We start from the raw sequence: 26,954 nt of genomic DNA, 5'->3' as shown, positions 1-26,954 counted from the left end.
ACACTGCCCCCGTGCGGCCCAGAGGCGCTATTGCGTCTTACACATTTTATTTATTTTAAAAACATCCAAATTTCACTTTGCCAAGCAACAGTGCACACCGAGTACTCTATATTAAAGCATCTTAGGAGGAAAACAAAGCTGGAGGATACTTATAGTGTGATGATTCCTTCTATTAAAAATAAATTCAGGAGCCTGAAGGGTAAAGCAAAGAAACCTCCTCCTCTATGGTTCACCTGTACCCTCCTTCTGTCTATACCTACCCCCTCTTCTTTTTATTTCTATCATATAACATAAGCTACAAATGAAGCAGACAGGACTGAATGTATTTTTTCTTTATTTAAAAAACAGAGCTCTCTCTTGAGCTCCCTTTACAAACATACTAGGGAAATGCAGCACGTCGTGACCCGTCGCTCCTTTAACCGAGAACCGGGGGTCGCAGCGGAGTCACGAACATTTGAAAGGACGAACATCAGACGAGAGAAAACGATGCATTTACACACACACTCATAATGCAACTTGTTAAAAGACGTCGAGCAGCGCGAACACAAAGTGACGTCGAGTATCATTTAGTCGCTGCCGGTAGAATCTACTTTATGATCTGGAGACGGTTCGTTAGTTCCTTTACCTTCTCCTCCTCACAGACATTTAAACTGCGTTGCAAAGAAATGCTGCAAACAATTCTCACCAAAACAATTTGACTCCCAATTTGCATCAACTAGCGTCTGTTTAGCGTGTTTGCTGCTACATTTATTCACTTATTTTGGCATGTTCCATACGTTACAGCAGCTACATATTCAGTGGAAGAGTTTGCACAAAGCTTCACTTTTAATCTAAACATCTGGTAAATTTGGTTTATTTTAGCGTTCGCGCGCTCACACACAGGAATCAAATCAACCCAGTGTTGCAGCTTCCAGCTTTGCAGAAAAACGGAAAAAACTGCTCTTTACCATTTGCCAGACGTCGGGGACGCACACAAAGTGTTTTGGTGAGAAACATGAACATGTCTCAACTGTTTAGAGGAAACACGTAAGGCAACTTCAAGGACGCGTATTGCATTACAGTGTGCATGTAAGTGCACAGAGAAAAGGGAAAGAGGCAGGTTGAAACGTTCCTTAAAGAAAACAGAAGAAAGGCCTCCGAGTCACATTGATATAAATCACTCGAATTGAGATTTGACCGTACAGATAAACCGAAGGGCGTAGCAGAGAGTCAGAGACACAAACAAAAAATAAAAATACGTAATCAACCTCCTAACTGTCTGCAAGTCCCAGAGATATGCTACAAAAGGACATGAGAGGAGCTGCAGCGACGTCTGGGAGGATGCATTTAGTCTTTTAAAAACAAGCATGTCGTTGCACGCTGTGCGTTTTTCTTTTTTTCTCCACCGTTCACGCCCGCTTTCGTTTGTTTGCTTCCAGGTAGTTTGAGGTACATGTCAAGGATAAACACCACCGGGGTATATTTACTTATCTAGTCTTGTTTTTTTTTTTCTTTTTTGTTGTTTTTGCACACAGAGTTCGTCTCAGGAAGATTCAGAAAGACTTGGTTGTTGGTGAACCTCAACAACGGATTCTGTAAATGTAGTGAAAAGGAAATAATATACAAAATAAAATAAGAAAAAACATCCGCATCCTACAGGCAGAACCAGTACATTCACGTGTGTGTGCGTGTGCGCGTTGTCATCTCGTCGTGTGCGTTTTGTGTTTTTGCTTCATATTTTTTAGTTTTTGTTCTTCTTTTTCAGTCGGTACCTGCACAGACTGTTCACGGCAGAGAACGGGCCACTCGGCTCCGTGGGGGTGAAAGTGAAAACGCGTTCCCCTCTCGGACCCGACCCGCTCGTGCTCGCGCCGCCGCTTAGTGAGAGTAGGGTTTTGTTCCTTCGTTCCTTCCGTGTCTCGGCTCGGCCCCCGACTCCTTTTACCTCCGAACTGGAGGGAGAACCGGAGAGCGAGAAATCCCTCGTTCACAGCTTCATTCCTTCCGTGGCGGCGGTGGCAGAGGGAAATCTGGATGAGAAAACCCCTCGTGCCATCACCCCGACTCACTCGATGCTCTCAATTCAGTTGACGTGTATTTAAAAAAATAAAAATAAAAAATAAAAAATGACACAGGAAAGAGTTCATGGACATCTGGGGGTGAATTAATGAACTGATGAAGGAGTAGATGGAGTAAACTCATGTATGAACGAGTGAGTAATCACGTCAAAGAGGGACCGGATGAATGAATGAATGAATGAATGAATGAACACGTTTCGGAACTGCATAGATGCTCCATGGTTTCCCAGCGGCGGCCGCTTTATCACCGCGGCCTCTTGCGAGTGACGAAGATGAGGACCCTGCGGATGGCGATGAGGCGGTCCTTCAGGGAGGCCATGGCCAGGATGGTGAGCTGGGCTCGGTTCTCCAGCGGGAGGACGGCGAGCAGCCACCAGCACCAGGCGGGACCGCTGGGACTGCCCTGCAACGGACAAGGAAATAAGGAAACAGGATTTAAAAACCTCCTTCACCGGTTCAGGCAAACACACGCTTAATTAAAATGACCATTCTGCCCATGTCTGACTATGGTGACACCATCTACAGGACGGCGTCTCAATCCACCCTCAGAAAAACGCTCCTACTCTTTAATTTAAGGTCCAGTAAACTTCTCAGCCATTTGGTGCCGTGTTCTCTGCAGAAAAAACAGGCTCCGAGGATCTTGGGTAATAAAAACCAGACAGCTGATGAGTTGGATCACTTTTCTTTAGTAACAGGAAACTAGATTTTGTCTGTATGCAAAGTTTGTTCTCCAAAATGTTCCGGCTTCTGTAACACAAGTGGAGACATACGTCTCTGGACGACTAAAACATACACATGCCAGACTTTAACATGTAAATTAGCATCCGTTACATCCACAAGTTCAAACAATGCTTAGTAAACGTCTCAGCAGCACATTAATCTGTCTGAACACCAGAGGTTTAAATCTGGATTCTGTGGATGACATTACAACTATCTGATACAACGACCACAGAAGTGATCAAGAAAAGTCTCTGATCCTGCAGATAACAAAAAAAATTAAAATAATAATAAACCAGCAGGAGGAAAGACTATATCTTGAAAAGTCAAGGCTGGCTGATGTTCAGAAATAGTTCAAATAGAATGATTATATGGCTATAATCCAGTGTTAGGACGCTGACTAATATCACCATTACATGTCTAAGACTTTTTAAAATACCCTGTGTCGACAGCATCAGTCTAGTGTTATCAGGAGTCACAACATACACATTCATCAATAAGTATCTGTAGCTGTGTTTTTGTGAAATGCCATCACGTGTTGCCCTGTTTCAAAAGTCAAAATGTTCTATACTCTCATATAATCAACAATCAGAACGGCCTGACTGATTGTTCTGACTGCACACAAGACACTTCAGCTAAATTAAAGTTTTAATTAGTGTATATTTTATATAAATTAGACTGTACATCTTATTCTTATTCTATCCTCCTATCTATGTCTTGTTCATGTATGTTTTTCTTGTCTTGGAGAAAATAATTTCCTTGTAGGGATCAATAAATTGATCTTGAATATAACTTGGGACAGAACCCACATCCTGAAACTGATGTGAACACGTCGACAGTGTTTGTGTAATTCCTCTCCCTGCCAGAAGGGGGAGACAGAACTGAGTAAAATTGAGTCACCTACAGGACAAATGTGTGTCCACCTCTGTCCACATCTGTCCATTGACTCTTCATGCCACATAGTTGGTCTCAATGGGATCTGACATCTCATCTTTTTCTATCATTTGTCTTTAGATGTGGGGTGGACAGATATAGGGTTTATCTAATAAATAAGTATTTGGAGCTATAGAATATTTACAACAATATAATAATGTGTGTTTTGTTTTTGTGTGTAATAACCTGATAAATCTTAGCTTCATCCTGTCCCTTCTCAAAATATGTTTTTTTATTTTCATCTTTACTGAACTGGTTTTATATTGTTGTCGGAAACTGATGCAACTTGTACTTGTTTTTATGTGTTAATGGTTCAAAATAAAATAAAGATTAAATTAATTTAAAAAACAAAACAAAAAGACAACAGTATTCTCCATATGTGTTTTCAGACCTGTGGCTCCAGGTCTTTGCTGGGAAGATGTCCAAAGTGACTTAGTATCTGACTCTTCATGTTGTCTTTCAGGGAGGTGAACCAGCTGTTGGCTTGTTCATACACAGAGTCATGAAGCTTCAGGAGCTCCACCAGCTCGTCGCCATCCACCTGTTCAGAGAGAAAAGGAGATTTTAAACAGGTTGCTTATAATTTCCACTCACAAAACCCTGAGCAAAGTCGTCCTAAGTACAAACAGTTACTGAACATCAACAGCTTATGTGAAATGTTTTTCTGTGTCACGACTGAATTGGCCCACGGCACAAAAAGACGGGACTCAGGCTTTTCTCTCCACGGCTGAGTCAGGAGCAAATACATTTAGGTTTGTTAAAGCCTTTAGGCCAAAATATTAATGTGTGTTTAAGCACCGATATCTGTTTCCATTACTTAGATGAGCAAAGAGCAGAAATGCTCAGACATGTTCATTAAAATGTGTTGCATTGTGAGGGCATCCAACATTCAACGCCCCCACCCACCATCTCCTGGCACACCCCCACACCCCCCCAGCTCACTCACCTTCTTGTCCTCCAGGTACTCTATCTTAGCAGTGTTGTAGCCGTCTCTCTGTCCATGGCTGAGAACTTTGAACCTTGAGACACCGATGGTGTCGACCACTGAGCGACCGTCGGGAAAGAACTTCACATCTCGCACCTGAAACACAGTTCATAGGCTCTTTAATATTTCACTGCATTCAGAAAGTAATCGCCTGTATCCTTTAATAAAAGATCATAAGACATTTATAGAAATAGGATTATTATAGAAACTTATCCACCTAAACTACAGAGGGTAACAGGATGTTTTTTCTGTAATTACATCTGTTTCACAGGAGTAATTTACTGTATTTTATTAGAGATCTTGCTCCCGGTTGCATTGTAATACAAACTTAACAGGATCTGCATCCGTTTCAAATTATGAGGCCCTACACCATTCATTTCTTAATAATGCTCTTATTGTGAAACATCTGCTGGAAGGCTCTAGACCTCGCTCACCTGCAGCATGCAGCCGTAGTCAGCGAACCCTTTGAGCTCGTCAGCTATGCACATCCCAAACTGCTTGGTGCCGGTCTCCATGGAGCGGCGGATCATGAGGCGGTACCGCGGCTCAAACACGTGCAGCGGGCAGGGGATGGTGGGGAAGGCCATGGTGCACACGAAGATGGGCACCTCCAGGTTCAAGCTACGAGGTAACGTGAAGAAGAGGTTTTAATTTCATATCAATAAATCAATCACACTTTAGTCAGTGAAGGTCCATAGTAAAAAAACTAAAACAGACTGAATCAGTATTATTAGCTTCTGTAAGCTTCTGTAAATCATCAGACACATAAAACACTCTGAAAGGCTTTTTGGACTGTGCATAAAACTGACTTGGAAAGCTCCTTCATCTCCTCTTCGTGGATTTTCTTCCTCTCCGCCAGCTCATCTCCAAGGTAACGCAGCAGCACCTCCTCCATCAGCAGAGTCTTGCTGTAGCCTCTTGTGGCCAAATACTTTAAAAACAACACACAAAGACAACGTAAGAATGCAATTTATTATATATCTGCTATTAAGCATCATTTGATTCGTCACGATCTCACGCTTCTTTGCCACATTAAATGCCGGCGTGTACCTCGGACAGATTCTCCTTGCACAGAGGGCAGTTGGGGTTGTGGTCCAGGCAGCGCTCCAGACATTTGAGGCAAAAGGTGTGTCCGCAGGGAGTGGCCACCGGCTCGTAGAACAACCTGGAGGACAAGCACACGCAGGACAAAGCTAAAACGCCGCAACCGACAGCGCAGAGCGTAAGACATTCCGATACACATACCTGCCAACACTCCCGCTTTCCCCCGGTCTCTCCCACATTTCTCCCAGGGGGACCTGTCCTCCAAACTTTACCGTGACTCGGCTTAAAAGGGACGCATAAGTTAAACCCCGCGCTGCCGGATCGTGTGTGAAGCGCGATGATCCACGCTACATACAATTCCAACCCATAACCCCGCGCGCGCGTGTGTGTGTGCAGCTGCTCTTTAACTGGTTAGTTAAAGACTGAATGGTAGAATGACTGCCAGAGCAGGAACACATTCCACCTAAAAACCCAAATACAGTAAATTTATGCAAAGCAGGGCTTGGACAACGTTAAGTAATGTAAGTCAATATGTTGACATTCACCACCAAGTTAAGGAAGTAGCCGCTGGATATTGGATTTTTTCCCTCCTGTACGTTGAGACTTTAAAAATGTTGGCAGGTGTGGATATTGATTTATCATTTCACAGACACATTAAAGGTTAAATCCTTTAGCTTTTGAGTTAATAAATGCCAGAGTGTGTGTAGTGACCTCATGCAGAGTGAACACTCCAGGTCCCCAACGTCCAACAGCTCAGAGGAAACCGTTCTGCCTCCACTGACTGCGGCCGTCTGGATGGAGCTCGTCTCATCTGCAGGGATAAAAAACACATCGCATCATTAGAGGCTCTCGTGTGTGTGTGTGTGTGTGTGTGTGTGTGTGTGTGTGGCCTATGATGCGTGTGTGCGACATTTGAAACTATTGTCAGACTTTTAGTTCAATCGACAACATGTTTCTCGACACACTGTACTTCTTTAAGTTCATATAATTTTGAGAGTTGTTTGAGTCATTCTATAAAAATTATTAGATAAATAAAATAATAAATATATACCAAAAGTTTAAAATGGGTCTTAAATGTTTGCAATATACAACAACATATAAATACAAACAAGCAAATTCAAGATATGTACCATTACATATATATTTAGAAGTAAGAACTTAATATGTGAATAAATAATAAATAGAAACAGTTTGATGTATGCAACTGTGATATTAGTATGACATAGCAGAAGTGAACATTTACTTAAATAACAAAGCATATTCATTATAGCGAACTTGAACCACAACAAAAAGATTCTCTTTGGCCCTTCTTCACAATCATATAAATCAAATTTAACGTCAAATTTTCTTATAAAGTATGATAAACAGAAACATAATGAACCCAGTATAATTGTTCATTTCATAAAAAGAGCTGATTAGAGTTCATTTTTACAACTATTAAGATCATAAATTCTATAGTACTTGTACTTTCATCTGTACAAACCATCCCACAAAATGAAAATTTGTTTCTCTAAATCATAAGCTGCATATTTTGTAATTTACTCTTTTCAAATACCGGATCCGATAATAAGATTTGTTACAGTTCTGTGTCACGTGATACTTTTATGGCCTAATTACTGCATCGGGGTGAGTTTTGTTGTCGAGGCTGAACCGTCTCATTTTCCCTACCAGGTCTGAGGAGTTTGGAGGGGGGGTTGAAGGTTGTCGAAGAGCCATCGCTGCTGTGCTTCCTCTTAAGGCCACCGGGGGGAGCTGGCAGCGCGGCCAAGACGTCGGCCAGGCTCTTGGTGCTGCCCTCCCCCGCGGCCGGGTCGGATTTGCCGGGGGAGAGGGCAGACGGTCTGGAGGACGAGTCGTCTGCGTCTGGGCCGCTCTTAGTCACGCTGAACTCCGAGTCCTGGACACAGACGGGGGAAACGGGTGAGCTCCAAAAAGAGGATTACCAAGGGATGAGCGTTTTGACAGGACATTTAGCAAAGGCGCTCAAAGGCCGGCTGACATGGACTGCGTTTTAATTGTTGGCAGCGACCTGTGAGGAGGAGTCCGGCTTCTGCGTGAGCGGCCTCAGGGTCCGGAGCAAGGCCGGGGGTTTGATGAGGCGCGTGGTCAGGCCTCCCTGCAGAGGGTGCAGCGGCGTCGGCATGTCCTCGTTCTCAAACACGGACGAGAACGCCTCGCTGAGAACCTGAAACGGGACGAGACGTTCGATTAATGTTTACGACTCAGACACAGATAAGGAGGGTATAACGGGAAAATACAACCAGGAACGGGAACAGTCTGTTTGTTTGTACCAGCGCTGACGACACCTGAGCCTACGTCTGTTCTCAGGAATCTGAATGTGAAAACAGGAGCGGCTTTAACGGCCGCTCTTTCTCAGGCAGGCGGATGTTATTATTAGGTTTTAGTGTTATTGTTTAACCACATTGAGTCCTATTTTTAGCACTATACGACTGTAGCTCTTATTAATAGCAGTTAGTTAATTATTAACTCACTCAAAAGTCGATACAGTCTGTAAATAAACATTCTGTCATCGTATTCCGTTTTATATCCAGGTTGTATTTTTACACCGCTTTGCTTTGCCTCTGTAACACTTTAATGACCCTACAATAAAGTCTCTTCCTGTATTTTTTTTTTATACTGCATACAAAACAAAGATAAGAGATATCTGCGCCCTCACCGCAGATAAAGTCACTGTCCTGGTCCACAAATTATACCTCATTCAAAATGCTGCAGGCCAGATTACGGCCAGGACTGATTCTTTTCTACCACATTACCCCTGTTCTTCAGGCTGAACCACTATCACACAACGCATCACCCACAAAATCCTTCTCTAAAGATACATGACTGAACTTCTCCACATCAACACACCCACTCAGACTCTCACCTGTTCCTACGAGCCTACGCACCCTGATATTTAAGTTCCACTCTTAATATAAATACTGTTCTACTTTGTCCTGTTTTATACCTTTATGTTGTGGTTTAAACGTTGTATGAATCGCGTCTCAGGGCTTAATTTCATTCCACATCATGTTGTCGGAATGACAATAAAGTTTCCTTGAATCCTTGATTTTCCTTCTCTGCAGATTTTAATTTTTTAACCAAATCTTTTATCTTTCTATCTTATTTTTTCAGTGTCTTACACTTGTAGTTTTTTAATACTTTTGATGTCTGTATTTTAAACTTTGTATAGTTTCCCTGGTATTTTTGAAAGGCGCCCATAAATAACATGTATTATTATTATTATTATTATTATTATTATTTTAAAGAGTAAGCTCTTGTTTCAAATTCCCACTGAAATCAAATTTGACATTTAAATGTTTTAATATGACACGTGTTACATTACACATCATGAAAAGGTCTGGAAAATTATTTTAAAATGTTGACAAATCATTCTGCACTATGGATCACATATAGTTTTTGTTTGGGGTCCAATGAAAAGCATTCTGTGCTCCACCTGCTTTAGACCTCGGCTGGAGGGAGCTGAAGAAATACATGAGTATCTGAGACCCAAGTCAACCACATACAGACACTCATGTCTGTCTGTTTTATACATTAACATCTAATAATATAACTTTCCAATCTGTGAACGCCTCAACTGTGTTTGCACATTTTATGCCTAAAGCAGAATCTGTTCTTAGATGATTTACTGACATTATCTACATTATCAATGTGAGTCCACCATGTGACGGACCAACACATGTGCCCTTCAACCCTGGACGCCGCAGTGCAACTTACATAACTCCACATGTTCATAATTAAAATATAAATAAATAATAAAAAGGTCCTCTTCTTACCTTCTGAGCTTCCAGTTTCACTTTGGTCCAGTCGGGCTTCAGGGCAACACACAGGAAGTACTCCTGCAAAGCCTCGTCGTTGTGGCCGGCTTTACTCAGCGCCGTGGCTCTCAGGTAGTGAGCCTAAAATAAGCAAAAACAATAATAATAATCAGAATTATGAGACACTGCTGTTACTACAAGTTAGTTTTCCTCTACAGGCAAATCATTTTTATTGTTTCCAACCACTCTGACTGACTGGTGTGTTTATGAGGAACGATATCTCTGTTACTGTATATTACTGCAGCACTTTGATTATATAAACAGCCTATAAACCAAATGTGTTTTTATCTGGAAGAAGGTTTGAAATTACCAGTAAACATAACTTATAAAACAGTGACATAACTAGTTGTCCAGATGTGACTCGTCTGTTGTTTCTCTCCATGTTTGTGTTCATTGCATGTGTATAAAAAAGTCTTAACTCAAAAAATAATAAAGCAAACACAAACTAGAAAATGTAAAACTGTAAACTTCCATATACTTATTAGGTATAATTACAATACATAGAAACATTCTGCACCATCATCAACAGCTTAGCAGTTTCTCACTTTTATAGCAACAACAGAAAATGACAATAGCTGCTGATCTTTATTCTTAATTTTGTCCTGTAGATCAACTCAAACGCTGCATGTCACCTTTGTCCAGAGAGGTTTGATCCTGCAGAGGCTGCTGGCGTCCTGCACTGCCTGGCTGTAGCTCCTCATCTCCATGTGCAGCTCAGCCCGTTGATACAGCAGTCCGCCTGAAGAGGGCACTGCAGGCCAGAGAAAGAAAAGAAAGAAAACACATAACTCAGGCGTCCAGGGCAAGGTCGCTTTTTCTAGGTCTGTCAGAAGTAGGTCGATAATGTAACGCGTGGCAAGAGCCCAGCTTCACGTGTAGGAATAGCGCGTACCTTATGTGCTTTATGACTTACCAGTCATCATTTACACAACTTCCTGTTGGACTTTAGGCACGCATTACTCATCTGAACTGTCTTTTATAGCCCGACAATAATGTTAATATGCTTGATTAAATGACTTTAGACTCTACACAACAATCACAACGTGCTAGAAATCCTGGATTTTGATCCACTGCGGTGAGGTAATGTCAGAAAACATTTCTGGACATCTCCCATCCCGGGAAAGCAGGAGCAGGAGATGAACAATCTGTCTGATCTGAGCCGACTCGGCCGAGATCAGCTGAGACACGAGCGCAGACGACAACAACAGCCGGAGCAACGGAGAATGTTTCTACTGTGAGAGACTCCGTAGTAATTAACGCACCAAAGGAAACGAGCCCAGGAGACTAGTTGCTTAAATGAGCTCAGTTTAGTCTTTACGTCCGATTCTTCCAGTTCATTTGGTTTTAATTAATACCATTTTATAAGCGTGTAAAGCAGGGAATTTTAATAAAAGAACATCAATCGTGCTTATCGATTCTTTTCATGTCAAATCTTTGCGTCACTGATGCTCACGTGGCGACGGGGAAGACGTGACGACGAGGCAAGGGCAGCAGCACCACCAACATGTGGAAGCATTTGTCGACGGCGGCATTAAACACCGTGCGTGACATGTGTTCGTACAATCTCCAGTCAACGGGTTCAGCTGCCGTTAAGTCTCAGCAGAGCAGAGCAGAGCCGGGGAGGACCCAGTGACCAGTTTCCTATTTGTTTACTTGGACAAGCTCTTGTTTCTTGATGGTATCAATAAAATCTTATCAGTGCCATCCCTAGTGCAGAGGAATGCTAATGTCATAGTTTAGTGTGAACTAAATAGTGAAACCAAAACAAATAAATTCAACATAATCATTTTGGTCATTTATTTTGCTATTAATCCTTAAAGTTAAGGCACTCGAATGCCAATAAAAGCTCATTATAACACCTGTAACATGAGTATTTTCTCAACACATTCATATGTAGCTTAATGACTGAAGACAGAAGTCATATTTCAGTTTTAGAGCTGCAAGCTCACGTTCTCAGGCCAAAACCTCTAACTGCATCCTAGGGCTGACGGACGAATACTGCCAAAATATTCCAAGTGTGATTCCCTTCCTCTCTAGAACTCCAACTACGGAAGTGAGAGTATGTGGACATAAAATGGACTTTTATCAGGGACATGTTGCAGGGCACACGAGTCTCACACCGAACAAAACATTCTGAACTTTTGGGACAAACATATAAAGTTACACCAGGACATCACATTCTGACCGCACCGTTATCTCAGGTCATTAACACATAATCTACAATCTGCATCACCTCCGTTTCTGTTTCTCAGGCTCTGTTTCTCTAAGCTGATCAGCCAGTCAGGAAAATCTTTCCAGCCGACTTGATCCGCCGACGTTTCGACGCAATCGAATCGGCCGGAAAGACGCCGACAGGGGTCCGACTAATATCGACAGAGTGTGGGACACAAAACCACAACTAGGCCAAACCACACTCACAAACCTATCGCTAGTTTGGTGCGTCACAGGACTTAATAATTAATGTATTAGTGGACAGAGTCTGGACTGAGTGCGTGATTACGCCCGTCTAGACAAAGTGCAGCAGGGCTTCCTAACATTTTAACCAAATATAAGGAAAGCGTATCATAAAACCTTTACATGGATGTACTTGTGTGTGATATACTCTTTTCCTGTCTTCTCAGGACCATTCGCTGTGTTGTATTTACCGCCATACTGTGACAATATATCAGTGCTGGACAGGAGAATAATGCAGTCCATCCACCTTGAACTGCTTTAGTGCTGAGAGACTCTCCTTGACCTAAATTATCCTCATTGCTTCTTACCACAGGAAGACGTTTGGCAAGAGGAGTAAAAGAAAATGTGGACAATCCGGAAAGAGCAGTAACAAGGAAAGTCACACCATGGCACAGTCTGACCCCTGAATAGATAACCTGTTCATTTCCTTCTGATTTTTTGTAGAGATTATGTATGTTTATGTTGCAGTTTACCTGTTGGCGCTGCCTACTTTGTTGTTCCCCTCACACAACACTCCACGGCACGGGCATGGATTACACGAGATATGTATTTCCGATTGACATTACGGGTGCACTACACTCACAGCCACCAGAAGGCCACCAGCTGTCCTTGTTGGGGAAACACTGACTGGCAGAGAAAAAGCCGCTAAGGCACTCCGTGCTCCCGTCACCCGGAGTTTCCTCGCAAGACAGAAGGCATGAATCAATATTGATCCGGGGGAGAGAAATGCCTGAGACAATGCCAGGGGACAGCCCGAGCGCGTAGTCTTTTTTAACTGTATTATGTAGGGCAGATGTGGGAGGCAGTAGAGGGGTGAGCTCAACTTCTCTTCATACTGTGCAACACGAGACCTCCTTTGGCACATGTTTTAGAAGCTCTTTATGTAAGATTCCAGCAAAACGGAGCACTCTGCATTTTGGTTCAGGGCGACGTTGTGCCATTGACAAAACTACGTGTTAAACTCCAAATGTACAATTTAACGACCATTACTCTTCCCTTGATTGTTATCCAACACTTATGAAACACCAGAAGTAAGGGGAGGGGTATGGATGATGTGCTATCCGGTGTGTTACAACTAAGGAATGTGTTCCTGTAATGAGACAGTGAGTTTCAGGAAAAATAAATGTGATATTTTGCTGATATAAGGGGGTAGCAAGCACCAATGGAAGAGCTGAAGTTGGTGTTTGAGGTCAGGGCATTACACACACACAATTTCATAATTTCCAGGTACAGAATAAAAATAGAAAACCCGCATTTGAACGTGGCACTGAAACCGGCGGATCAGATGTGTGCTACTTAGGTAACGCCAGACTGCGGTGCAATCCAGATTAAGACGCAGTGGCGCCCCCTATCGGTGACACCGAGAAGCACCACTGAATAAAAAGTAGGTCAGCTGCACAACTTTTGCACATATTTAGTAAAAAAACATAAGTTGTGTGAAATATATTTTTAATAAATGCTGTGCAATCTTACCCAGATCCAATGCTGCGCTGTACTTCTCCAGGGCATCTGAGAGGCTCTGCTCTTTCCACAAAACATCCCCTTCTATCCACAGTCTCCTGGCATTGCTCTCGGTGGCAAACAGCTTGTCCAACAAGCCGCTGAGCACCACGTTGACTCTGCGGCCGTTCGGCAGCTGGTCTTTTTTGCTCAACTTTTGCTTGCACTGCACACAGTCTCTGAACGAATCGTCCTCCAGGCAGCGTTTGCAAAACGTGTGCCCGCACTCCACGGTGGTGGGTTCGTGGAGCAAACACTTACAGATGCGACAGGAGAACATGTCCAGGGCTTCATCTTCCTCAGACTCCGAGTTGTTGTTTTGAACCCCATCACCGTGTCCGGTGATGCCCAGCTCCTTTTCACGCAGGGTCCGGGCGATGACTTCCACCAGGAGGCTGAGCTCCTCCGTGCGTAATTTGCCCTGGTTGGCGGCGGTGCAGTAAGAGTCCAGCGCCTCGGATATCCGTCCGGCCCGGGCCAGAGAGTCGGCCTTCCGTAAACACAAGCCCCTGTCCGGCTGGTGGAGATCTTGAAGCTGGGAGCTGTAGATCTCCACGGCCAGGTTAAAGTCTCCAGCCCGGTTGGCCTCCTCCGCCACCTCCAGCATTTCGGGGAAGATCCCCGGTGCGCCCGGGTTTGAGAGCGGGTGGACGAACACCTCGCCCTGGTGGGACCGTACTCCCGCATCCATCTTCTTCTTCTTCCTCCTCCAAAACGTGGGATAACCAGACACTCCGAGACTGATTTTAAACTAATTGTCTGGTATGGCCAGACAATCCCCCCCACGATCCGAAACCATAACCCCGAAAGTTTTGCAATAAATTAAAGCCTCAAACCCGACCTCCGATTGTGTCCGACTCTCGGCGATGGCCATTGGAAGTAGGTTAGATGTAATTCCGACTAATACGACCTCAGTCTGAGTGTCATGGCCCCCGGCAAGTCCAAAAAAAAAAAACTTTTACCTTAACATCGGATGCTGTTTTTACGGCTCCATCTTCTCGGAGGCTGAAGGTCTGTGTTATTTACTATACGAGCCCTTAGCTTATACACCCATTATTCACAGTAATCGGACAGACCCATACGTCTGAAAATAAAAAAAAAAAATTTAGTCTGAAAAGACTAAATAAATAAATAAATAAACAAATTAATCTACGGCATTTTGTTTAGTGTGCTTATAAAATCCATCCGTACTTGGTAAGTAAGAAGCTTATTCTCCATTTGGTCAACGAGACGACGTTTAGTCAAAATAGTAAACAAACTCAACAAAAGTCAAGTTTAGAGTGTTGATAATCGAGCAGCTTGTAAAAGTATACATTTGAATTTAAATAAAATCTTACAATCTCGCCTTGTTGACACGGAAACCGAAGCGGATCGACATTTGTTTTTAAACCGAGACCCCTGGAGCACTGAAGCGGACGGGGGTAACTAGCGAACAAAAACCGAAAAAATACCCCTTTACCCAAAGCTGAACTCCACAGACCGATTCTCTTCTACTCGACATCCCCAAAAACAAGCACAATCCTAGAATTATCAACGGCTAAAAACCGACAAAGCCTCTGTGAAAATAAAGCTGCCGCCGGGTGACTCCATCTTGGTTGCTATCCAGTTAGCATCGGAAGCTAAAGGTTGTTTCTAAGCATCACGTGACGCGCGAGGCGCGCTCCCATTGGCTCTTTATGTGGCTCACTTATATAACGAAAAAAATATTGTATAACCTTTCACAGCACACACTAAAACCCAAAACAAACTCATCTTCTGTTCATACTTGTTTGTTTTTAACGCGGTTTCGCTCTTTCCCTCGTGGTATCACAATAAAACGAATTCAGCCGAAACAAAAACAAAACCCATACATTCCTGCTCAGTTTAAGCTTAAATCATAACTTTATTCTGTGTGTGTGTGCGTCTTCTCTTTAGTTTGGATGGTGGGGTTGATTCATTGTTTATATAACACTTTATATAAGCAGCCCCTGAGCTCTACTTTTGGAGTTAAAATGTGGACAATATAGTCAGATTTTATTGTTTCATCCGAAGCGAAAAAGAAAAAGTGGCTCGAGGCATCTTCTGGAACAGTTAAAAATGTTTGCGGGGTCAATTAAATACGCTGGGGAGCTGTGACCCAGTTTAGGGAACTCCTAATGAACCAGAGGTCCTGCTTACAACTGCACAGGGGGCCCGCATAACAATGTCACCTTCAGAGTAGACACTGGTGTTTACATATAATAAAAAAAAGCAACCTATTTTGGCACTAATCTAAACGCACTAAACAGTACAGAGTATACACTGTGCAGATACGGGAGAAACCAGGGTAAATGATTATCCGTTAATAATTTAAAAAAGTACCACAACTTTCAAACTTATAAAATGTCCGTGCCAAAATGAAGCGCCCCAGTTGAAAGACCTGTGTCCCAATTATCTCCGCTATGCTAAATGCATCGTGCATTTCTTTCATTTCGGAGCACGCCAACGCAAAACATTATGCAGTCGAGAGCGAAGACAATCCAATTCTGTAACCTCTGTAACATCTTTGAGTATTGTAGATTAAGGTTGCGTGCATGGTCTTTTGAAAACTTTCAAATACAAATGAATTCCTGTCGTGTACACAAACAGCGATAGCGCAGTAGTGTTTACTAATTTCAGAAATAGTACAGACAGTGGAAATGGAGCACTGAAGAAATGCAAAGTGTGTGAGGTAAACCAGAAAGTTCACTGTCAGGTTTTTGTCGAATACAGTGCAGTCATGTGATCTGGCTCAACTTCACAATTCTTTAAAACTCAGCAGTTCATACATGGGTAAAGTTGGAAACACTATCGAGGCTGCAGGTTTCAGCCAGTTAAAACTGAACCAATTAAAAGGAAATTTATTTTACAGTGTCACAGACGCCCTGCAGTTCTACTTTTCCCGGAGGACAATTTATGGACAACCTATGGTCCTTACAAAATCATATGGAATATGGACTTTGACGTGTTTGGTAACATCAGCGTGTCACATATGTAATCTCATAATTGTTGTGACCTCTGCCTCTCGATTTTTCAAATGCAGTCAGATGAATCAAATGCAACTTCCTCAATTTAAAGTCACGCAGCCACATGCTGCATCAGCTCCTGTAGATATCAGGTGATAAATAAGAGGTTCACAAGGCAGGTTTATAGTCACCCACCGTCATTCATTGGTCGGCCATCATTTGATTAAATGCTGGTTTTCACAAGTGAATAATAATAATAATAATAGTTTTTTACATTTCAGTGCTACAGAGCAACAAATTAAGAATTCACGGATAAGATAAGAAGTTAAAAATGATCAAGGTTGATAAATAGTTAAAGAAGAGCCTGTAAAATACATTTAGAAAAAATAATGTTTCTAGGTTAGGAGGTTAGGTAAGATAGGTTTTTAGGTTTCTCATTCAAATGAATCTGAAATTACTTGTGAATACCCTCTTAGCATAAAAGCAAACCACGTGTTGTATGAGTGTACTAGATATGAGTCCAGACAAGCACAGACTCACATCTTGTACAAGTTGATGTCTTGAGCTTTAAGGTGCAATAGTCATGTGAGTTGTGCATTTGTTGCAAAGTTGATGACAATGGATGGAAGCTTGTGGTGCAGATCTTTTTGTGTTTTCATTTAGTGATGGATTTCAGTGTGAATTTTCCATATATCGGTCATGGCAGAGACTTAAATAGTTAAGTATTGACCTCAAAATTAGAATTGTCCGTAGCACTAGATACTAGTAGATCTACACAAAACATGTCCGGAGCTGTAAACAATACATTTTCCCATCAGACATTTTAACAATTAGAGATCACTGCAAAGAAAAACACAAACTTTACTTTTCTGATGAAAGGCAACAGATGGTAAATAGAGGTAAATATTGAGGAGTGGAGACACAGATAGGCTGGTGGAGACTTCAAAGAACATTTAACAGAACGTCAATTTGGAACTGATTGGTTCAAAGAAGGTGACGAAGACAATTCAGCAGCAGAAAAAACCCAAGTTAGAACACGTCTTCCTTACCAGACTTTTGCCTACAAGCTTCATTTAAACATACGTATTAAAAAACTAACACGTGTCACCAATAACGCGTAAATCAGGTGACTCAGTTCCCACAGAAAGGACACACCTATCAGAAAATATTGACTATTTATATATCAGCTCTTACACAAAGATGCCTTCTGAGAATTTTCATAATTGAGGTTGTATAAGGATTACAAAAGCATGTGTGATTCAGTTCTCAGTTGTCCTAAATGTTGTTCAACACGCTCTGCATGTTGTGTGTGTGTGTGTGTGTGTGTGAGAGAGAGATGGTGTGTCATAACAAAAAGAAGAGACGGCACCAAAAGGATAAACAGCTGATAAGATGAAATCGTGCGTGCATTTAATTTGAAAATACCTCATGGACCAAAAGAAAGCATCTGATGGTAAAAAAAATAAAAAAAATATTGTTTTTCTCATGAAGCTTCTTCAGCTTTCCACCTTATTCGTTTCCTTATGAAACCAGCTTGTCTGACCCACATTTATTCCGATTCTTTAATTTCCTGACACACGTCGTATTTTAAAATTACATTTCTGGATATTTGCCTTGACTAGAGTGATCTAGGAGAATGTTACTCACGTTACCTGAACTTTGTCTCTGATTTACACACAGAAACAAACAGGCAGCTGCCAACACTCATACTGAGGCTTATGTACTCATCAGGTTAACTGTGTCAGAACAAGGTCAAACTCTTACGTCGTTTTAAGCATCATCCAGATACAAATGTGCTGCTGATTGTGAATGGTACAAAGTGCAACTTTATGCCCTAATTTACCAAAAGGTGTTTTATATTGTTGAAACCAGAGACGGATGTTCAGTAAACGTGTTGATGGCCTCGAGACGTACACACAATTAGGAAGGTGGTCATAATGTTATGCCTGCTTGGTGAATTTCTTCACATCCGTTTTGACAGAGAAACTTAGGAACATACAGCATGTATGAGCTCACACCCCTGCATTGATTATTCACATCACGAATGTGTGTTTTCAGATCGATCGGTGATAGCAACAGTTCTGCCTGACTTGAAATGAATCCTTTTGATTGTTGTTTGATTGATGATTGCCCGCGCATGTGTCCCATCATGTGTGAAAAGTGAGGCCATGATCGACGGGAAGACAATACGAGGGTTACACTTTAATCCAGTTCCCGATGAAACATGTTCCTAGAGTAGGAAGAGAAGTGGGTCAGAGGTCCGTTCAATCACACTACAGCGAACCGTGGGTTAAATGGCTGCAGACATTATTCAAAAGAACAGGTAGGTAGTAAGTAACCTACTTTTTTTTTTAAAGATTCCAGTAGCACTGTGGGAATAGTAACCAAAAATGTTTAAAAAAACGCCTGAGACCTGAAAAAAACAAGAGGCAGCTTGCACAGGTAAACATCGGGCACAATTTAAACAGGTCAGGTAATGATTACAGCCAAGTTAAAGGAACTGTTTGTTTTCTTCAAAGGGAGGTGCATGTCATACTGAGATCATCACTTTTTTCTCTTTTACAACAGTTATATCACGCTCTTCAAAGCCGCCAGACTCCATCGACAAAAAGGGTCATTTTACCACGCAGCATATGGAGTTCTTGTCCTCTTCAGATTCGTTTAAATTAACGTGTTAAAACACAAAAGTCGTTTATTAATATGCCAGCTACTCTTGAGGGTAAATTACAGTTTTTGTGTAATTTAATTATTTCTTTCACGTCTTAATCCCGATGGTAATCTGCAGAGTTTAGCCGCAGTTCCTCTTCACGACTGTAATTGGGATTGCCCCAATAGCCTCAGAGTGTTTGCCATGACTCAGGCAGCACAATCTTTATAAATCTCCCTTGACTTTTGAGGCACCTATTATTTGTGTAGGTCACTACTGCTGTAAAAAATTTTTAGAGCAACACATACATGAATCTATTTTCTTGCCACTCAGAACATAAACAGAAACATTTAAGAGGAACAGCTCCTTTGAAATAAGTGTAGAGGTCTGTTTAACATATTTCCTCCTCTATTCAGGTCAGCCGGAGAACAGTTTCCACATGGCAGGGAATGAACATGAAATTGGGATTAACTGCTGCCTCATTGATCACTGCTGGCTGGTTTAAAGTACAAAGGCGTAGGAGGGACCTAGCGAGCGTTATACAAGTTGTGTTTATGTAATTAGCAAAGCAGCAACATGTGACGGGTGGCTCGGCTGCCTTGGCCCGTGGTCAGATGGTATTCAGTTAGTCTGCAGTCACTTACACAAATGAGGTCCCAATTGTACTTGAGATGCAGCATTTCAAGCCTTTTCCGAGCTTCCTTTGTCCTTTGTGCTGTTCCCAGAGACACATAATGTCAGAGAAATTAGAGACACAATAGAACGAGGAACACAAAATAAAAGGGGGAAATACTTTTAAATAACACATAACACATTTACAAATTAAAATCTGACCGTGAATGCATCTGTGACAGCCCTGTAGAGGGGTGACCTTTACAGAGTTTCATGACGGGACAGACTCCGGTTCCCCGCAGTCCCTTATGACAGGGTATGCACGTGACGTCACAGCTAGCGGAGTCTCCATGGTTACGGCCACTAAGTGGCATAAAAAAAAAAGTGACAGCTGAACATGGAGATTAGCCGCATTAGCTTGAATCGTAGGGGATTGCGATTGACTGTGCCAACAGATTTGAAAGGCAGTAGGAGATATATTTTTCCCGGTGTTGTGGTTGTCATTTAGTGTCAGGTTGTGTTAATTTAATCTTTTTTTTTTTTTTTGATGAAGACTTACCTTAAGTTAGTTATTAAGTTACGTTCTGGAGGGCTGTCAAATAAGTTTATTGATGTTGTTGTTTTGACGTAGTTACGACCCACTGTAACTATTTCATTTCCAACAATAAAACAATAAACGGAATATTTGTGATCACTCCCCGTCATCCTTTTAACGTCCGGTGGGACGCTAACTACAGTATTGCATGGCTAACGCTGCTTCTCAGTAGCATCTTTTAGCTACATTTATCATAACTGATACCTAAAATTAACTTAAACTAAATGAAACAGAGGCTAATTCCCCTTTCTAAATTCATACCAGTTCGTATGGATCATTATTGAGTCCAACTGTCCTTAATTTGATCCCGGTGTCAGTGAAGTTACCGTTACGATTCACCATGTTTTTTGTCCCTCGAGGGGCGTGGCCAGAGGCGGAAGTGACGTCAACGCACATCCTGCGAACCTGTCATGGAAACTCCAACTCTAGATTTATCAATATTGGTGACAAATGTGTATTTTATAACACTGAAGAAGAAACAATTAAGCACCTTTTTTTTTACTCTCAATTTTCCCAAATTTTGGAGGGAAAAAAATAGAAAATTATATCACCCTACAATCCAACCATCCAATTAATTTCGAAGCCAAGGACGTACTATTATACTACAATAATGAGGAGCTAAAAATTCAACAATTAATTAATCTGATTATTGTAATAGCGAAATTTCACATCCATAAGACAAAATACTCTAAAAGTTGACCTTTCGTTCCTGTGTTTGAAACTGAATTTACGTTGAATGTATAAAAATAATTGTCAATTAGAAATGTCTGCATACTGTAAACATAATTCAAGAACTGTTTACAGAAACGTAATCTACGTCATCTGTTTTCCTCTCTCTTCCCCCTTTCTGTTTCATCTTATTAATCTTATTTTATTTTGTAAAATGTTATAAATGTTATGCTTGTACATACATACGTATTTCTTTTATTTTATATGTCTCATATATATATTTAATTATTTTAATTGAGACGCCAGACTTGGTTTGTATTACTAAAGTTTCTCTGATTATGCAAAATTCTCTGATTTTGCATAAGAAGAATAGATGATTAATTAATTGGGTCAACAGGCATACACAGGAGCTTGACGGGATGACTGACAGGATGATTGATATGGACGGAGATAAAGAAAGGAGCCTAAGCAGACAGCTGTGAGACTGATTAATGACTCTTCAGTCTGTGCCAGTCTTTTACAGTTTCAATAGAGACCGATATAGAAAATTGCGCCATCGTTTTGAGCTGGTACCGGCATCATTAGGCCAAAGTTTGCATAGACCCACTGATCTCAATTCAACAGATGAGATACTGTCGCTATTGTCCATTCTCTGATGAGTCACAACTGTTTAGGAGGCACAAGGGAGACCTGGATTACATTACTATTATATTACATTACATTTTACCCTGTTTGACTGTTTTTCTGTATATAATTTTGTATATTTAATATGCATACTTCTATATTTTACATATACCAACTCATGCATAGGACCTCACTTTGGTCTTATTATATATATTATATATATATATATTATTTTAATTTTATACCCCTTTTCTCACTGGAATTCCTCCTGACTCCTGTGTCGTGATGAGACTGGATGCCAAATTTGCTACAGGTTAAATTAAATTAAGTATCTAGCTATTTCTCTCTCTCTCTTTATCGAAATTGTGCTGCCAAAATTTACAATGGGTGATGTGGTGTGCATGCTAATAGGATGTTGAACAGTGAGCAGACAGGAACGTTAGAAGGTTTTAACCATGTTAAATATAAGAAATTTTACCCATAGGTGTCGTTACAACATGTACTGAGTTGTGAGGGGTGAGAGCTTACAAGCTACGCTTCATCTCACTTCTTTTCGAAGGTGTCATTCATTTCTTTTTCTTTTTTTTTTCTGTCTGTTGTTGTTGTTTACATCCTCTGATTTTCATTCCCGTATTGGGCTGTGCTGGGAATGTATTTGGTAGCAGTTGGGAAGCCTTGTATTGATTTCTTATTGGAAATAATAATAATAAAAAAATAATAATAATTTCCACAGCCTGCTGTAATACTGGAACTGTGATCAAATAAAGCCTGAGTTGGAGCTTTCTGCTCAGCCTTGTTTTCCATGTAAGTTTCAATTCTGTGTAAGTAAGTGGAACACAAGGTAATAGGATAATCTACCCTGCAGGCTAAGTGGCCATACACTTTTCAGAAAAACAGTCACTACCTACACTTAGCCGCTCTGTACGTTATTAGCTTATCCATAGTTTGATTACAATCACTGATATGATGCATTTTTTGTGAAATATCAGCTTGAAAGTCACACACATTCACCATTAAATCAGGGGTTCACCGCCCTGGCAGCCACAGCTGCTTGTTTCCTGTCATTAATATCAACCAGGAACGGGTTGTATAACTGAAACTCTCTCCTATCATCCATCTCTGCCAAGTGCACGCTGTCCCTCATCACCAGCACGTGGCTCCAGCAATTCAGTAAAAAAACACATGCGCACAGGCTACTGGATGCCTGGCCGCTGCTGGCAGCGCAGCACGCCCCCGCACATAGACACAGGCGCAGGCGGCCACATGCACACACTCAACACCTACAGCACCGCCGCGTTGCAGTCAGTCAGTGTGTCTGGAGTCGGTGGGGGCGGATAATGAGAGCGGTCAGCAGCGGCACGTGAAGGCTCCTCCTGCCGGCCCTCACACATGCAGCAGGGAGGGTGGGTGAGGGGAGGGGGAGCAGGGGAAGGGACGTCACGGTTTCCATGGTGCCTGTGCGACCGGCACACGTGTGCGTGTTTTTGTGCGTTCGTACGCAAGCACACACTGGGATTAAAGGTGTGCTGGCTGGTTTGCTTTCGAGGACATTGTCACATTCATTTCCTGGACATTTAACCTTCAATTCTCAACACTCTCTTCGTGTATCCCGTTACTTGCTCTGGAGGTTTCAGTGTTGAGAAAGTTTGTGCTGTTAGTGGCGCTATATAAATAAATCTGAATGAAATGACTGTGACTTATGTGCAGAAGGGAACAATAACAAATAGTAAATCAATAAACTGTGGCGATAAGAGCTCCGATGTGGCAGGTGTCAGTGTGGAGCGTTATGCACCAAGAGCTGATGTGTCCTGTATTCAGCTGAGTGTACCACAAGATGGCAGTCTCAATTCTGGAGATGTTGTCTGATGTAGAAACACCTGCTGGAAGTTAAGATGAGTCAGGTGCACGCTGTTCGTCACGTAAGGCTCTCTGTACCACCTGCTCTAATCTGCCTTTGTAATTTCCATCGAATTAAACTGATGGTGCTCCATTTAGGAGTTCTAAGAAATCTAAAGATATTTGTTTATTTATTTTAGCCTTTTGCCCCATAAGAAATGAGTGCAAGCTTTATTACTTCAAAAAAAAATCACATTTTTTTATTTTATAGTTTTGTCAGCTAAATGCAATTAAAAAACATATTTTAAATGGACCTATTTGTTAGTTTTCCTTCAATTATTATAGAAAAAGTACATTTAAAATATTGATCTATCTACAAAATGTGTCTGGATTCATCATATTTTTTATTTAATCCCTCTTATCCCTCATATTTTCTTCAAACTTCAACATTCTTGTCATGTTAAAAGACAAAATGATCACGCATGTTTCGCTCATGCTAAGTAAGAAACACACATGTTTTCTGAGACTCATTTGGTTGTTTCATATTAAACTCCTTAATTTTAAAACAACAAAAGAGAACCACAGCGTGTCATATGTAAAGTGGCTCTAGCTCATGTTAATTTTATTTTGTTTTACATGCATAATGTAAGCCGTACAATTTGTTAAACTCATGAATATTTAAAATCTTCCTAACTAATCCGGTCAGCAGTGGATAGAGTCATCAAGCTGCCACTTAGCTCTTGTACTGATAAAATTGTAACGAACTAAACAAATAAAAGTTTTATGCTGTAACGCCTGGAGTCTGTCATCGATTGGCAGGGATTGCTCACAGATCAATTCTCAACAGACTTACACGCTCATCTCATTCTCGGAAAGGGATGTTTGTAACTAGGACGTGAAGACTGACTGTTCTGACGTGACTCACGGCATGACTCTGTGCATTAGGCGAAAGCAGTCTGGCTGTACATGTGATTTTCTGACATTCCCTGCTAAATTAATGTGCTTCACCTGAAATTTACCGGCATGCATAACTCATACCCCCTACAAAGACAAAGAAATGTGGAAATTAATCATAAGACCTGGAAATATGAGTTATAGAAGTGAGGATTATAGTGCACCAGCCTGTGAAAATGGGGAACTGTGTATAAAAATGATTGTAATTCCTACACCCTTCTTCCAATTTGAGAGTTTGCACTTGAACTATATATTCATTATATAACTGTAACTCCAATATGTTTCAGTACCCAGCTAAAATCGTCTCTATATAGAACTAATAGGTGGTTTAGACTTCAGTGTCAAATTGATGCAGAAGCGACAGAGCAGACCGTATGCAGACCCTAGGGCCGTAGCTGACATGCACCTCCCCAGAAATGTAAACGTGCCATGGAAACGCAGCCTGCAAGAGCTGGTGCTGATCCTCATTATGCCTAGAAATGTGCAAAACCTAAGTACGTTGATTGAAAAATATCACTAAACACTTTTACGCTCTCATGAGGTGGTTTTTCAGACAGATCAATAAAACAATGTAATGCAAAATTGCAATCGATTTTTTTTTCCCCTCGCCATCACTAGGGACACTGGAGATGATGCAGGGGGTCATGTGACCAGTGAAGTCCATCTTCCTCAAAGTGAAGTCTTGTGTGACAAGAATTTAAGACAATTATGGGACACGAGACAAGACTTCACAAGAGTTACAGCTCATTCAAAAATCACCTTTCAGTAGAAACACGTACAAAGAGCAATTGTACTTCAGAAATTTCAGAAATATCGTTTTTATTTTGTGAAAAACTGCAGTGGAATTGCAGCTTGTGATTGGTCCGCCCGGTAGTAGCGTGTTTCCGCTTTAGTAGTTCCAACTGCTTCACTCAATTCAATCAATTTTCAAATTGTTTTGAATCAGTAAAGATGGAACACAACGAGGAAATGTTACCTGAGGAGCTTTGGAGATACAGACATTTGTCCGACTTGGTCTCTGTTGAGGTTTTTTTTTCCAGGTTAGAAGACACAACTCATGATGATGGAGATTAAAGGAAACAAGAAAACAAGTACGCATGACGGAGGAACAAAAGAAAGCATGAATTGATGGTAGATGTTCAGTTGGATGCAGTCTTCAACCTCTCCACAAGAGGGCACTAAGTCCTACAGACTGGTCCTTTAAGGAAACTTTGAGGATAAATGTCAAATTTTCCTAAATATCAAGCTGAGAAAATGGCAAGAAAACCAAATTTTTTGCGACTATTTATTGGACAGTGCTATCTCATGCCTTTAACATACCAACTAAAGGACAGCACATTAACCTATCATATCAATCAAGCAGAAAATAATGTAAACGTTATCCTATTTGAGGAAATACCAGAGGCTGGATAAAAACAACACCCTAAAAACCCTAAAAATAGTTTGTAGACCTAAGAGCATATAATGAGATAAATAAATAAATAAAAATCAAACTTAAGGTCATAAAAAGGCACGATAACATGCAAACTACTGAGACAGTAAAAGAGATTTTAAATCGTAAATAAACAGATAGTTAAGATTCAGTTAACAGCCAAATTAAAAAGGGAAGTCCTGTGCCTGCCTTTAAAATATCAAAACTCTCTGCAGCCCTCAGGTCTTCAGGTTGTTCCTTGGTTTTTGTGGGTATTATTAAAAGGCCACTACCAGAAGACCTGAGGGCTCTACGAGGTTCATATGGCAAAAGCAAATCTGATAAATAGGTTAAACTGAGACTATTAATAGCTTTTTAAACCAATAAAAGGATCTTAAAGTCAATTCTGAAGCAAATGTTATAATCATTTTGCATTCAATATTAACTTTTCCCTTTTCCATTAACTAAAATATATTGGATTCGTGTTAATGTGTATTTAAAGAAATTTAAATTTGTGAGGGGATTTAAAAAAGATATATGAAAAATGTCTAATCAACCAAAGATTTTGCGACCCCCTCTGCTGTACCTCTGCAGACCCCCTATTGAAGACCTACGATTTAAACAAGTCTTCTGTCTGTCAGTGCAGTGGACATTCGGTAGAATCCAGCCTGAGTGACCCATTAGTGTCATGTTGTAGCTGAGTGTGAACAGTCAAAAGCTAACGTTCCCGCTATGCGTCACCAATCAACACTACCTGTCGGCGCTCACATTCACCTTCCCATCATTTCTGCTGCGTGACGCAACGACAACACCTCTGAGTCACCCCAAAGTGAGCTTAATTAGGCTAGATGTGATACCTGGTGGTGATGTGAACTTTACAGCGGGCTCAACACAACCTCATTTGAACTACTATATAATATAAGCTTGGTTGAGCCGGTTGTTCAGCAGCAGAGCAGTGTCTTCTATTATGAAGATGTAAGTCTACAGGTTTGGTTAATGGTAAAACATCCACATGGGGAATAATAAGTAGGATTTTAGCATTATTGTTCATAGCATGAATATGCAGCTGTCATCTCTGCAGAAATGACATTATACCATGTCAAGGGATTATTTAAAA

At 41.2% G+C, this 26,954-nt stretch overlaps 1 protein-coding gene across 1 annotated transcript; it reads right to left on the bottom strand.

Moving 5' to 3' along the window:
* Positions 1-317: 317 nt before the first annotated feature.
* Positions 318-15,140, bottom strand: lonrf2 (LON peptidase N-terminal domain and ring finger 2). The gene is made up of 12 exons (XM_047600716.1): positions 13,500-15,140; positions 10,205-10,323; positions 9,531-9,653; positions 7,766-7,921; positions 7,405-7,633; positions 6,448-6,547; positions 5,743-5,857; positions 5,502-5,623; positions 5,127-5,313; positions 4,654-4,788; positions 4,099-4,248; positions 318-2,460 (listed from the first exon to the last, which is right to left on the bottom strand). Exons 1-12 carry the CDS (start codon positions 14,215-14,217, stop codon positions 2,302-2,304), a joined length of 2,313 nt encoding a protein of 770 aa, XP_047456672.1. The 5' UTR covers positions 14,218-15,140; the 3' UTR covers positions 318-2,301.
* Between the last annotated feature and the right edge of the window lie 11,814 nt (positions 15,141-26,954).

Source organism: Mugil cephalus, chromosome 12 (genome assembly GCF_022458985.1).
Source record: "Mugil cephalus isolate CIBA_MC_2020 chromosome 12, CIBA_Mcephalus_1.1, whole genome shotgun sequence".
NCBI lineage: Eukaryota > Metazoa > Chordata > Actinopteri > Mugiliformes > Mugilidae > Mugil > Mugil cephalus.
The sequence above is the reverse complement of the archived record's forward strand: the minus strand, read 5'-3'. Positions and strand labels throughout refer to the sequence as shown.